General features: G+C 47.2%; 1 protein-coding gene across 1 annotated transcript in view; it reads left to right on the forward strand.

The window, feature by feature from the left end:
* Window positions 1-12,425, forward strand: part of LOC146798840 (phospholipid-transporting ATPase IC-like) — a 1,543,528-nt gene that overhangs the window by 633,989 nt on the left and 897,114 nt on the right. The window contains exon 10 of the mRNA XM_085626157.1: window positions 412-570. Coding sequence (XP_085482283.1) covers window positions 412-570 — 159 coding nt within the window. The remainder of the gene's footprint in view (window positions 1-411; window positions 571-12,425) is intronic.

The raw sequence follows: 12,425 nt of genomic DNA on the forward strand, positions 1-12,425 counted from the left end.
TGACGTTACGTGAAGTCCAGAGATGCAGTGTAATGCTTTGTTGGGACAGAGATGGACTCTTGGCAGGCATTTGATGGTCTGTTGTTCTACGAGGATTATGTGGTATGTAGGTAAGGTGCAGTGCGTTTTCATTATATTTTACTTTCAACTTGTTTTACAACTTTTAATGCCAGCGGCCTATTTCTGTATCAATAGACATTTGACTGTGAGGTATTATTTAGAAAAGTTATGGTAACAGTTCGTGTTAGGAACTTAGGATTCAGTTCAGTGTTAGGCTTATGGTTAAGGGTAGGATGGGAATATGTCTAAGGGAGGGTTGATGAAATGCACTTTCGACAGAAGATATATGACCTGTTGGATATTCTTGCATACATTCTTCAATAATAAATGTCAGTTTCTTTTGTGAGGCAGGCAGAGTGTTTTGCGAGGCTCCGAACAGCAAGATTCACACGTTCGTTGGAAACCTGGAGTGGAAGGGTGAAAAACACTCATTGGACAATGAGAAGATGCTCCTACGAGGATGCAGCATTCGGAACACAGCAACCTGCTATGGTCTGGTCATTTATGCAGGTGGGTTATTAAAAAAATATGCTACTACATAAATGCATAATTTATCCCACACACTGATTCAAAGGATTCAATTGTTGTATAGCCCATCAATAAACAAGGTTAGTAATTTACCAACTACAGTTGTCATGATACAGGCTAAACCAATAACACATTGTGGTGAGACTACATTATTAAAATAACGCCAACTACACTGAGGAAAAGTTGGAGAATTGATCTAGTTATTATCTCAAGATTCAAGTAATGATGGTGTAAAGGCATACTAAATGTGCCCTTGATTATCTCTGCATGAGGAAGGACTGAAACATATTCACTAACGGAGATCTCTCTTTTATGTGGCTATCGATTTAAGTGGGTTTTTGGGTCTCTCACAATAATGTGTGTCCGGCAGTAGTTCTAATAAAGTCAGTGGAATTGATCAGTGGGTAGGTTCACATCATCTGATTCTCGCGTTATTTCCCAAAATATAGTGTCCCATATTGAAAGAGCTGGGATCCCTCTGCCGTGCTGGTGCAATTTTTATTTTCGCATTTGTTCATTTAACTAATTCTTTCGTCAAATAGCATTGTCTGGGGCTCTCTGGAAGTGAATACACATCAGAATCAGTCATTTGGCCAGCAGTAATGCTAGAACTAGCGGCAGGGAAGCTGATGAATCTGTTTTGTGTCATGACATCAAATCCAGCAGGCATGTTTCATAGAAGCTTGTGATAGACTGTTCCTATTGGTGCAGGACCTAGACTGATTTGCATTTGGCTGAGTACCAGATGTTGGCCCGTGCTTACTGTGCCAATAGAGCCAAGCTGCACCCGACTGATGAGCCCCGAATCACTATGAAACCGGTATAGTGCTACTTGTATTCCGGTTCAGAGAGAACCTGGCTTTGCAGTTCGGGGTGAACTTCTCCTATTGGAGCACTACCAGGACTGATTTGCATTTGAGTTGGTATAATTTGAGGTGGCATGGTAGGCAAAAGAATGATGGGTTGGAATGATACCCAGGGGTTAGACTTACTGCAAGAATTTCTCCAATCACCTTTGCGTTTTTGATGTTTCGGGTGAGTACATATTCTGCTTAAAATGGAAGTGAGACTATTTGTTACTTCCTTCTTCAATGCTGTAGGTGTGGCGCAGCTCCGTACCATGCAGAAGAAGACCGCCTCCTCACTGCTACATCTGGAGCAAGTGTCTGAAATACTCAGATACATATGTTCAAGGCACTGAGGCGGAAGGTATGTGTGGTGCACACAGTTAAGTTGCAATGATGTGAATCTGCATTGCCTAATACGCTGGCCATATGAATCCAGCTTTCCATTCTCTTTCTGACATGTCCCTATGTGAATCTGTTTCCACCTCACTGTTATACAACTCAGGTCGGCTTGAATCAATTCCCTGATAATTCTACATAACTGAGAATTATTTTTTCCTATGTTCCACCCAACCAGAGCAATGCCTGGAGTACTCCATAATTAAGAGTATTGATCATATCACAACCCCAAGTTAACCTTGCAGCTCTCATGAATGATTCGGGGTTCATAAATTGGCCTAGTATTACATTCTTGTCTGAGCTCTATAAAATCAAGCAGGTAATTATTGTCGAATACATTTTCCACTCATCACCCGCCTTGAAGCATTGTGTGCTCCTTTGTCCACTATCTCTATAAAACGGGACACCACAGGGGCAAATCAGGGATATATATTTCCTTCTACCTTGTTTTGCTAAGACATCCGTGCCAGCAAAAAATAGCTACTTTAGGCAACTTAGAACATATGAAAATCTGTTTCCTGACACTGACTAAAGCTTCAGAGATTGATCTCTGATTTAAGGGTCCATTTTTAGGTTGAGCCTGGGCAGAGCAGGAGCAGCCCTGTGAGGCATGCTGTATTCAGATATGGATTTGAACCTCCGCCCATCTTTTCATTTGGCTCCTCTTACTGTCCTTTCTAAACGGTTGCTTCTGATTCGTTAATAGGCTTGTCAGTCCCTCCTTAGTACCGCCTTGTCTGCATTTGTAACCTCCCATGAGGACTGGACATTTTACTTTTGTTGTTACATGGTCTGTTTTATCTACAGAATGTGAGCACTATTTTAATTAATGTCTTTATTCTAGCTGCTTTTGCAGGCATGACAGGCTGTCCCTAACCCACCCTGTTTTCATGACAGCGCGGCGCCGATCATTGACGCTGCGCTTTATCTTTCAAAAATGCTTCCTGCACAGCGCCGACTGTGATGCATGCAGCTGGAGAGGAATTTTCTTGGACAACGACTAGCAGATTCGCCACTGGTTTATTCTGCCAAGAGACCGTAAATAACTGGTCCTTGTCCCTAGTATTCATACATTTTCAAAGCTGGATTTATAGAACCGCTTGTGGATCAATCTTACGGTTGACAAAATAAGATTCCCACTTAATTAAAAAGGTTTTTTTAATCAACACTTTCTACATCCTAAAGATGGTCTAACGGACAAAGCCACAATTAGACCAAAACGTCGACTTTTACACCTATTTCCTACTCAAATGAAAGAGAGGCAATATTAGTTTTGAATAGATTTCTTAGATTGCCTGAGATAGTTCTCTGTGAAAAGGTGTTCACAAATGTGACTGTGAAGGTTTTTTTAGTTCATGTTAATATTACTTCTGGTTGCATTGTGTTGTTGCTTTTTATGTACCCTACAAATGAATTTCGAATTGATACTAAATTTTGCTTGATTATACACACCCTTGTTTTTTCCTTTCTTTTCTTGTGTTACTTTCTTTGATGATTAATTCATTGATAAGTAAACGTGGTCCTTTGTGATTAATCTTCATATGAGTTACTGGACCAAGAACTCACTTGAAAATCATTGCTAAGTATTGAAGAGTTATAGAAACAAATCCCTTGTCGGCGTATTTACCTGCTTCCTGCACAGCGCGGCACTTCTGCACGCGCTATGCTGATTAACAAATGCGGTTACTTTGTAAAAGGGCCCCATACCACGCTTTCACTTTAATGGCGAGCCGCGTCTAAAGAAAGGGGCATGGCCACCATTAACTCAAAGCGCGGCTTGGGCGCTTTTACAAAAAAAAACATTTGTTTGTCAACTTAAGCAAAAGTTTTTTTTTAGTAAAAGCACCCCGTACTGCGCTTTCACTTTAATGGGGCCGCGCGCCTTTCTTTAGGCAAGCTGCGTCTAAAGAAAGTGGGGTGGCCAGTGGGGTGGCCGCCATTAAAGTGAAAGCGCGGCATGGGGCGCATTTACATACAAGCATTTGTAATGCAATAGATCTCATATTTGCGATACTTTAAGCTATTGGCATTATAAATTACAATGACTTTTATTTGTTTTGGTTTGTAAAACATTTGTAATTTCCAATGCCAATAGTAAATGTAAGACCTATTGCATTGCAAATGCTTGTTGTGTTTTAGTTTTTTGTAACCCTGCCTCTTATAACCATATAATTGCTCATTGCAGCTGAGCTTCCAGGTTATATTTTTCTAAATCCAGGACTCCAAGTCCCCTATTCATGTTCTGAAGGTTAAATTTACTAATGGCAACTCTACATCTGCCCACCCCCTCCAAATCAGGTGTACCAATATGGGATAAAACATTTTATGCAGATGGGTGTCACTGTTTTATTATATACTCCTCCATCTATTGCGTGACTTGTAAAAGACCATTACATACTTCTTGGCTCAATGCAGTCAATGATTACCTGATGGCTTTAATGAAGTCAACTGCACATATAGCCATTTTGAGACTGTGGTCTACAGTGAATTAAATGGAGTTTGGGTAGCCAATTAATGCACTGCCAAACACTTTGCATGGGTGATGTGTGTCACCTAACTTGTAATAAACAACCTACAATCTCCTCTGCAACCACACACTGTAAAGTCCTCTTCAGTTCCATGTAGAAGCCATCTCTTTCCATTATTAAATAGTAATTATTGAAAAACAAATGTGCATGGCTTGGAAGGAGTCACTTTTGCTTTCTGCTGTATAGTGTGCCACTAAAAAGTTATTTTGAACTCGCCAGCCAAGCAACGCCTGCTTCTTGTCTTGTTGAGAGAGGATAGGTGCGACATTTGTCTTTTACAGGAGACCCACCTTGTGTGGTCGGATTGGAAACAGCTTGGATCCAAGTGGTTCGAGAGACAATACTTCTCATCGAGGCTGGGGAAGAAGGTTGGGGTGGCGATCCTTTTTGCCACACAATTTCAAGGGAAGGTGGTGGGAACTCCTACAGATATCGCTGGATGCCTACTGGCTCTGTGGGTATTGATGGGAGAACGAACACACACAATAGCTTCGGTATATAGCCCCAATGAGCAACGGGAAGCCTTTTTGCGAGATGCGATAAGCTCAATCTTGAAGTCACCGGACGAGGATCTCCTCATCGGGGGTGATTTTAATTTAGTCCCGGCAGCGGACCTTGACAGATCGATGCTTAGGGTGGGACACTCTGGCACGATCTCAGACGTGATGCTTCAGAGACTAGGGGAAGCCGGCCTCACGGACGCTTGGTGCCACCGCTTCCCGACAGCACAGGAGAATACCTTTTGTTCCGCGGCCCATCAAACATATGCATTGATCTCTTTTGGACGTCACCTAGGGTCATGGCATCTACTGCCGAGGTAACTATTGGGGTGGCGGCGCCTTCTGATCACTCTCTGGTCGCCCTGACGCTACTTCTTCCGGGAGGTCCCGCAAGGCCGAGCTCATGGCGTTTAAATCGTAAACTGCTTACTTACGATACCAATATTACCGAACTACGTGGGGCTATTAACACTTACCTGGAGGTGAACGACGAAGGCTCGGTGGGGGTCAATATATTATGAGATGCCTTAAAGGCTGTCCTCCGCGGATGCTGTATTGCCATCGTGGCAGGCCTGAATAGGGATCGTAGGGCAAAGAGGTGGGAGCTGGAGGATCAAATTAGGTAGCTGGTGGGGGTGCATCTCCGTACGGGTGCGGTCCAGACCTTCTATAAGTCTCTCTATTCGGCCGAGTGCCTGGACCCTACCGTGGCCGGAGAGTATACACTAGCGGCGCCAGTGACCCCGCTTACGGCCTCGGTCACGACTGACCTCGATGCAGACATGAGCCCTACGTAGTTTTACGGGCTATCCAGAGACTCTCGGTAGGTAAGGTTCCATGGGAGGACGGTTTCCCCGTCAACTTTTACAAGGTATTTGCGCTAGACTTTGCCCCCCTCTTCGCGCGTCTGTTTAATACTTTTAGCGCTTCAGGAAAACTGACCCCTTCGATGTCCATGGCAGAGGTAGTGGTTATTCTCATACTGGGAAAGGACTCCCTAGAGTACACGTCATACAGCCCTATCTCTCTGCTCAATGTGGACCTGAAGATTTTCACAAGTATCTTAGCATCCCGACTCGCCCCCCACATGCTAGGCATGGTGGACCCAGACCAATCGGGTTTTAACCCGGAACGCAACTGCAGAGATGGGACTCGACAGCTATGACACTTACTGGACAAGACGCAAAGGACACAGACCCCGGCGATGCTTCTCTCGGTAGATGCTGAGAAGGCATTTGACCGGACCCACTGGCCTTATTTGCAACAAATCCTCTACCGATTCGGGCTTGGAGAGAGATATCGGAAGTGGATGAACTGTGTGTATCAGGATCCACAGGCCAGTTTTCGGGTTAACAGGGTGGTCTCCCGTCCATTCCCGATCGGACGAGGCACGAGGCAAGGGTCTCCTCTCCCCCCTCCTCTTTGCGCTCTATATAGAGCCATTTGCAGAGAGGGTCCGCCAGCTCCCTACGATCACTGGGATTCGGATGGGAGACAGGGAGCACAAGATCTCCTTGGACGCGGACGACGTGCTCCTTTTTTTAACTCGCCCGATGCTATCCCTTCTCCCTCTCCTGGCAGAGGTCGAGGCCTTTAGTGCCGCATCAGGCTTCAAAATTAACTGGACAAAAACCCAGGCCTTGAGCCTCACATTACCAGCGGTGGATCGACACCAACTATCGCAGCACTTCCCCTTCTCTTGGGCCACTACAGATGTCACCTACCTGGGGATCCGGGTTTATTCTACCACTACAAAGACGGCTCAGGTGAACTATTTGGAGGCCTTGGCCATGGTCTGCCATGAACTGAATAATTGGAAGAAACATGCTCTCTCCTGGCTGGGCAAAATAGCTGGCGTCAAAATGACAATTTTACCCCGCCTGCTCTACATTATGCAGACGCTCCCCCTAAGCCCCCCACCTTCGACGCTGGCTCAAATGCAGCAACTCATCAATGGCTACATTTGGGGAGTAAAGAAACCGCGTATGACCTGTCACCTTACGTATCTGAGTCAAGATGAGGGAGGCCTCGGTGTCCCTCATCTCAGGCGCTATTACGAAGTGGCACAACTGAGATGGATGATTGAATGGTACCAACTGGAGTCAGAAAAGCATTGGTGCTTCATGGATAGGGGTGTGGCAGGGATTCTTATCTGGGACAGGGGCGTAACACAGGCCCCCGCATCCCCCACAGTGTGGGGGGGCCCTGAGCTGCAGGGGGTCCTCTCCGCCCAGTACTTGGGCCTTAGAGCTCTGGATTAAATCCAGAATGGGGGCCCCTCCGTGTACCTTGCAGGGGGGCCACCTCAGCTTTCGTTATTCCAGTGATCTGGAAGGTTCCCTGTCTCTGTAGGCGACATCGACCGCTGGGCGCGTATCTCTCCCCGGTCCTTCGCGCCACTATGAAGGTGTGGGATAGGGTCCAGAAGAAGTGTCAGCTGTCCTCAACTGTATCCCCCTTGACCACTTTCATTGGGAACCCGGACTACCACCTGGCCATTGTAGGGAACAACTATTTGAAATAGCAAGAAGCAAACTCTAAACGTATAGCCAATCTCTTTGACGAGCAGGGTATCCTGAATTTTCCTAGGTTGGTGGCTCACTACGGGATCCCCAAGGTAGCATATTGGCCGCACTTGGCATTGCGCCACTGTGTCACACAGCCCCAAGTTCGTCAGCATACAGGTCGACTCCTCACAAAATTCGAGCTTTGGTACATTACTCGCACCTCCAACAAACGCCTCCTATCAGATATCTATTGCTTTCTCAACAAGGCAAGGATCCAGGCCAAATCCGCAGTGCAGGTGGGAAGCGGAATTGGGCAGGGAGTTCTCACCCAGGGAATGGGCGGACATTATCTACAGGGCCCGGGCTTCATCATGTAGCACATCAGGGAAGGAAATGCTCTTAAAAATTGCACACCATTAGTACTGCACCCCGGTGAGAGTCGCCAAATGGAAGCCCCGCAGCAGCGATCTCTGTTGGCGCAATTGCGTACAGGAGGGTACCCTGACCCATATTTTATGGCTCTGCCCTAAGATACAGGCATTCTGGGAGGCTATACTGCCCATAGTTGATCAGATATATCAGACAGAGCTCCCCCAATTTCCCAGTTATATTCTGCTGGGGTTACCCAATCCTCTCACATACCCCTCCGATCTTGTAGGGGCAGGGCAATCACTCTAGCGCTAGGGGCGGCCAAACAGGTTCACCTGTCATGATGGGGCACGACCGACATCCCGACTAAGTTAGACTGGCTACACAAAATATGGGCAGTAGTCAGGATGGAACGGATTACAGCCATGATCAATCACACCCTGCCCAAATTTGATAAGACCTGGGGTTCCACAGTGGCATACTTATCTTCATAGTTTATAGAGCTTACCTGCCCCCACTATCTCAGAGTCCCGTGACTCCCCACGACCCCCCTAACAGACCCTCCGCTCCCTCCGAAGGACAATCAGCTCTAGTTCCCTCCCGAGTCTTACCGCATGATGTGGGTGGATACCTGTCTTCTCCCCTTTCTATTTTTTGCCGTCTCTTCACATTTCTTCCCCTCTTCTTCATTTCACTCTCTCTCTCTACAATAAAGTTTGAATTTGAATTCGAGTTAGATGCTCCCCACCGGCCAGTGGTTGTAGGTGGGTGTAATGTAAACAACTGCGGCATATTCAATCAAAATGATTTGAACCATAAAAAGTTATTTCGGAACATGTGAATACCCATATACAGAAGGAGCAGAATACACGACTCTGTATTGGAAACAATTATTACTATATTATGGAATTTTGAAATCCTGAAGCAGTTTTCTCTGGCAGAGTCATCTATAACCACTTTACTCTTTTCATATATTTCTTGCCACTTTTTTCCTTCCAAGACTTGCATCCCATTTGCTTTTTCTTATTTGCTACTCACAAAACACATGAAAGCAGTGGCCTAAGAAGCTTCACACCAGAAAAATGAAATCCTTCCATCCCAGGTTTAAACTTTCAGGTCAGGGTGCAGGTCTTGGTACTGGGCAACGCAACTCAAACAGGGTATTGGGGGATGATTTGGCTATGAATATTTTCTCCACCAACTGCCTTGCAATCCTACCAATATCTTTCAGATGCTTCATTTCCTCCCACTCTACAGTAGGTAAACCCATCGTTGTCACACCAATTCTAGGCAAGTCCTCAAGAAAGATTTCAAGAGTCCAAATGAGTGGGATTATAGGAGTTCTGGACCAAAACCCTGGATGCATGAGTCTGTTAAACTCAGTGAGACAATTGTGAATGTCCAAGAGTGAAGGAAGACTGTGCTTTGGGCAGTGAGTACGAGTGTACTCCCATCAAGTCCTACTGTACACCAAGGTGTGTGAATGAGACCAAGGAAGGAGCCTCATACCCAGTGAGACTCAAAGATGTGAAACTCATCTTCACTGAGTAACGTGTGCTCCAAGAGGTGAAACACATACCCAGTGAGAGAGACCGTATTCTAAGTTGTGAGACTCCAACCCATTAAGTGAGAAATTGTGCACCAGATTGTGGGACTCAGACCAGTGAGATTGTTCACCAATGTGTAAGACTTGCACCAAATGAGGGAAGCTGTGCTCCAAGAAATGTAACTCACACTAAGTGAGTAAGACTGTTTCAAGGAATATCTTGTAACTTACCGGTAATCCTCATTACCCCGATTAAGGTCCTCCTCGTCCCAGTCCTAACAAAGTGAGGCAATCCTGCCTCACGACAGCCAATAGGATCACCAATATTTTTTTTAATTATATAAGCCCCTCCCACCCACCGCAATGCCTGTTATCAACAAGTCCAGACACAAACACAGCGGGAGGGAGGGAGGGAACAGGACTGGGACGAGGAGGACCTTAATCAGGGTAATGAAGATTACCGGTAAGTAACAAGACATTACCCCCTCATATGTCCTCCTCGTCCCAGTCCTAACAAAGTGAGGAACTTACAAGCAGAAACTAAGAAGAAAAACACAGGACACCAGGGATCCATCCCAAAGTAGAAAAATGTAATCAAACAAATGATTAAGGTACAGCAGCGTTCAAAACGCCAACAGCAAAATTGTCCACAGAGGCATACATCAAGGCGTTAATGCCATACAAACATGTGATGGGACTGCCAAGTGGCCGCCCTACAAATTTCCTGGATAGAGACCCCCGCCGCCTCAGTCCAGGAAGAGGACACAGAACGTGTCAAGCGTCCCTGCACCTGAGACGGAGTAGGCAGACCCACAGACTTCTAGGACTGGCAGGCCGCCAAACGCATCCACTGACGGATGTTAAAAGTAGAAACCTTCTTCCCCTTAGCCACGCCCCTACTGGAGACAAACAGGGCAGGGGAAAGACGAAACCCCAGGGTACATTGGAGGCAAACCCACATCCCCAGGCAAATCAGGAAGGACTACCTCCTGCTGCAAATGGAACTTGGAGGAAACTTTAGGGAGAAAAGCCGGATCAAGCCGCAAGACAACCCTATCCTGTAGGAACTGCAAATAAGGGAAGGATACAAGGAAAGCACCCAATTCACCCAACCGCCGAGCGGAGGAGATGGCCTACAAAAAAGCCACCTTAGCAGACAACCACAACAAATCATCCTCCAACAAAGGCTCAAAAGGGGGCAACCGCAGACTCCTCAAAACAGTCAACAAATCCCAAGAAGGCACAATAACAGGAGAGATCAGACAATGAAGTCAAAAACTCAGCAGAAGCCGACTCACCAAAGGAGCAACAACCTCCAAGGATGCCCCTGGACCCCTACATGCCCGAACCGCAGCCCATTGAGCAGACAAGGTAGAAGGGGAAAGGTCCTTCAAAAAACCATCACGAAGAAAGTCAAAAACAGAAGCCGGATCTCCAACCACAGGATCGACACCATGAGAGGAGCACCAGGAGACAAAAGAGCCTGCCTTAGCTGTAGTGTAGACGGTCGATGAGACTGTTGAATGTCACAGGCCACCACAGAAGAACAGCCCAAAGACTCCAATGTCAGCTGCTCAAGAGCCAGGCCATCAGATGCAAGCGGCGAAAACTGAGCAAAGACAGGTGTGGATACTGAAGTGGAGCTGGAACCAAGGGCAGCTGGACAAACCTGCCCCCCTCCAGCTGCATCAGGAGCGGAATCCAAAGTCGGCAAGGCCAAAAAGGAGAAATCAAAAGCACAGACACCCTCTCCCCCCGAATCTTCTGCAGCACCCTCGGGAGCAGGGGAATTGGAGGGAAGGCATAAAAAAGGCCCGAAGGCCAAGGAATCAAGAGAGCATCCACCCCCCAAGCCTGAGGACAAACCACCTCTGAACAAAACCCGGGGGTGAAGAGCGTTGTGAAGGGAAGCAAAAAGATCAATATAGGGAGTCCCGAACCGAAGACAAAGGTCCCAGAACAGAGGAACAGACAGATGGTACAGAACAGAGGATGGAAGGTTGCGGCTCAAGTCGTCCGCATGAAAGTTCAGATGCCCCTGAATGTAAACAGCCCTCAACGCCAACAGGTGAGATTCCACCCAGGCACAAATCATGGAAGCCAGCAGATTCAGAGACGCGCACCTGGACCCCCCTGATGGTTCAAGTAACAACGAGCCACCTTATGGCGGTACAAACCAACAGATTCGCCCTGAGGAGAGAATCCTGAAAGAACTGCACCACCTACCAAATGGCCGCCAACTCCCGCCAGTCCGAGGAACGGGAGTTGTCCCTCTGAGCCCATGGACCCTTGGCCTCCAAGGACCCCAAAGTGGCCCCCCAACCCAAAGACTGGCATCCGTGGTCAACAAGAGGGGAGGAGGAAGCTGAAAATGCACCCTTCCTCAGATTGAGAGTGCAAAGCCACCAGTCCGAGTCCTAAGCCAGAACAGGAGAGAGAGGAATCAGAGTCTCTTAATCCACCCGGGAGGGTTCCCACTGAGCCAACAGATGATTCACCAAGGGCTTAAGATGCAGGCGAGCCCAAGGAACCACCACTGTGGTGGCAGCCATCAGCCTCTGGACTCGCAACCAAACCCGAGCCGGGGCAGAAGGGTGACTCAGCAGGTCCCGCAACAGAGTCTGCAGGGAAAGGATCCAAACAGGAGGGAGAAACACCGCCCCCCCTGCAAGGTGTCAAACAGACCCCTGAAGAACCGAAGTCTCTGAACAGGAACCAGATGAGACTTGGCCAGATTCAACTTGAACCCTAGATCCTGGAACAAGGCCAAAGTTGCTTCCACAACCAGAAGAGCCTTAGGAAGGGAGGAAGCAGAGACCAGACAATCATCAATATTGGGAAGCACACAGAAAGCCTGACCCTGCAAAATACCCACAGCAGAAGCCAATACCTTGGTAAAAGTCCTGGGAGCAGTGGAGTGACTCAAAGGCAACACCCGAAACTGGAAATGGATCCCTTGCACCGCAAACCTCAGGAACCGCTGACTGTTCAGATGGACAGGAACGTGAAAGGCCGCTTCCAAATCTAAAGAAGCCAAAAAATCACCCTCATAGATGAGGGGAATGACAGACTGTAAGGTGACCATCCGAAAATGATCCAGCCGCACCAACCTGTTCAAAGCCCGGATATTCAGAATCGGGCGG

Source organism: Triturus cristatus, chromosome 9 (genome assembly GCF_964204655.1).
Source record: "Triturus cristatus chromosome 9, aTriCri1.1, whole genome shotgun sequence".
Taxonomy (NCBI): domain Eukaryota; kingdom Metazoa; phylum Chordata; class Amphibia; order Caudata; family Salamandridae; genus Triturus; species Triturus cristatus.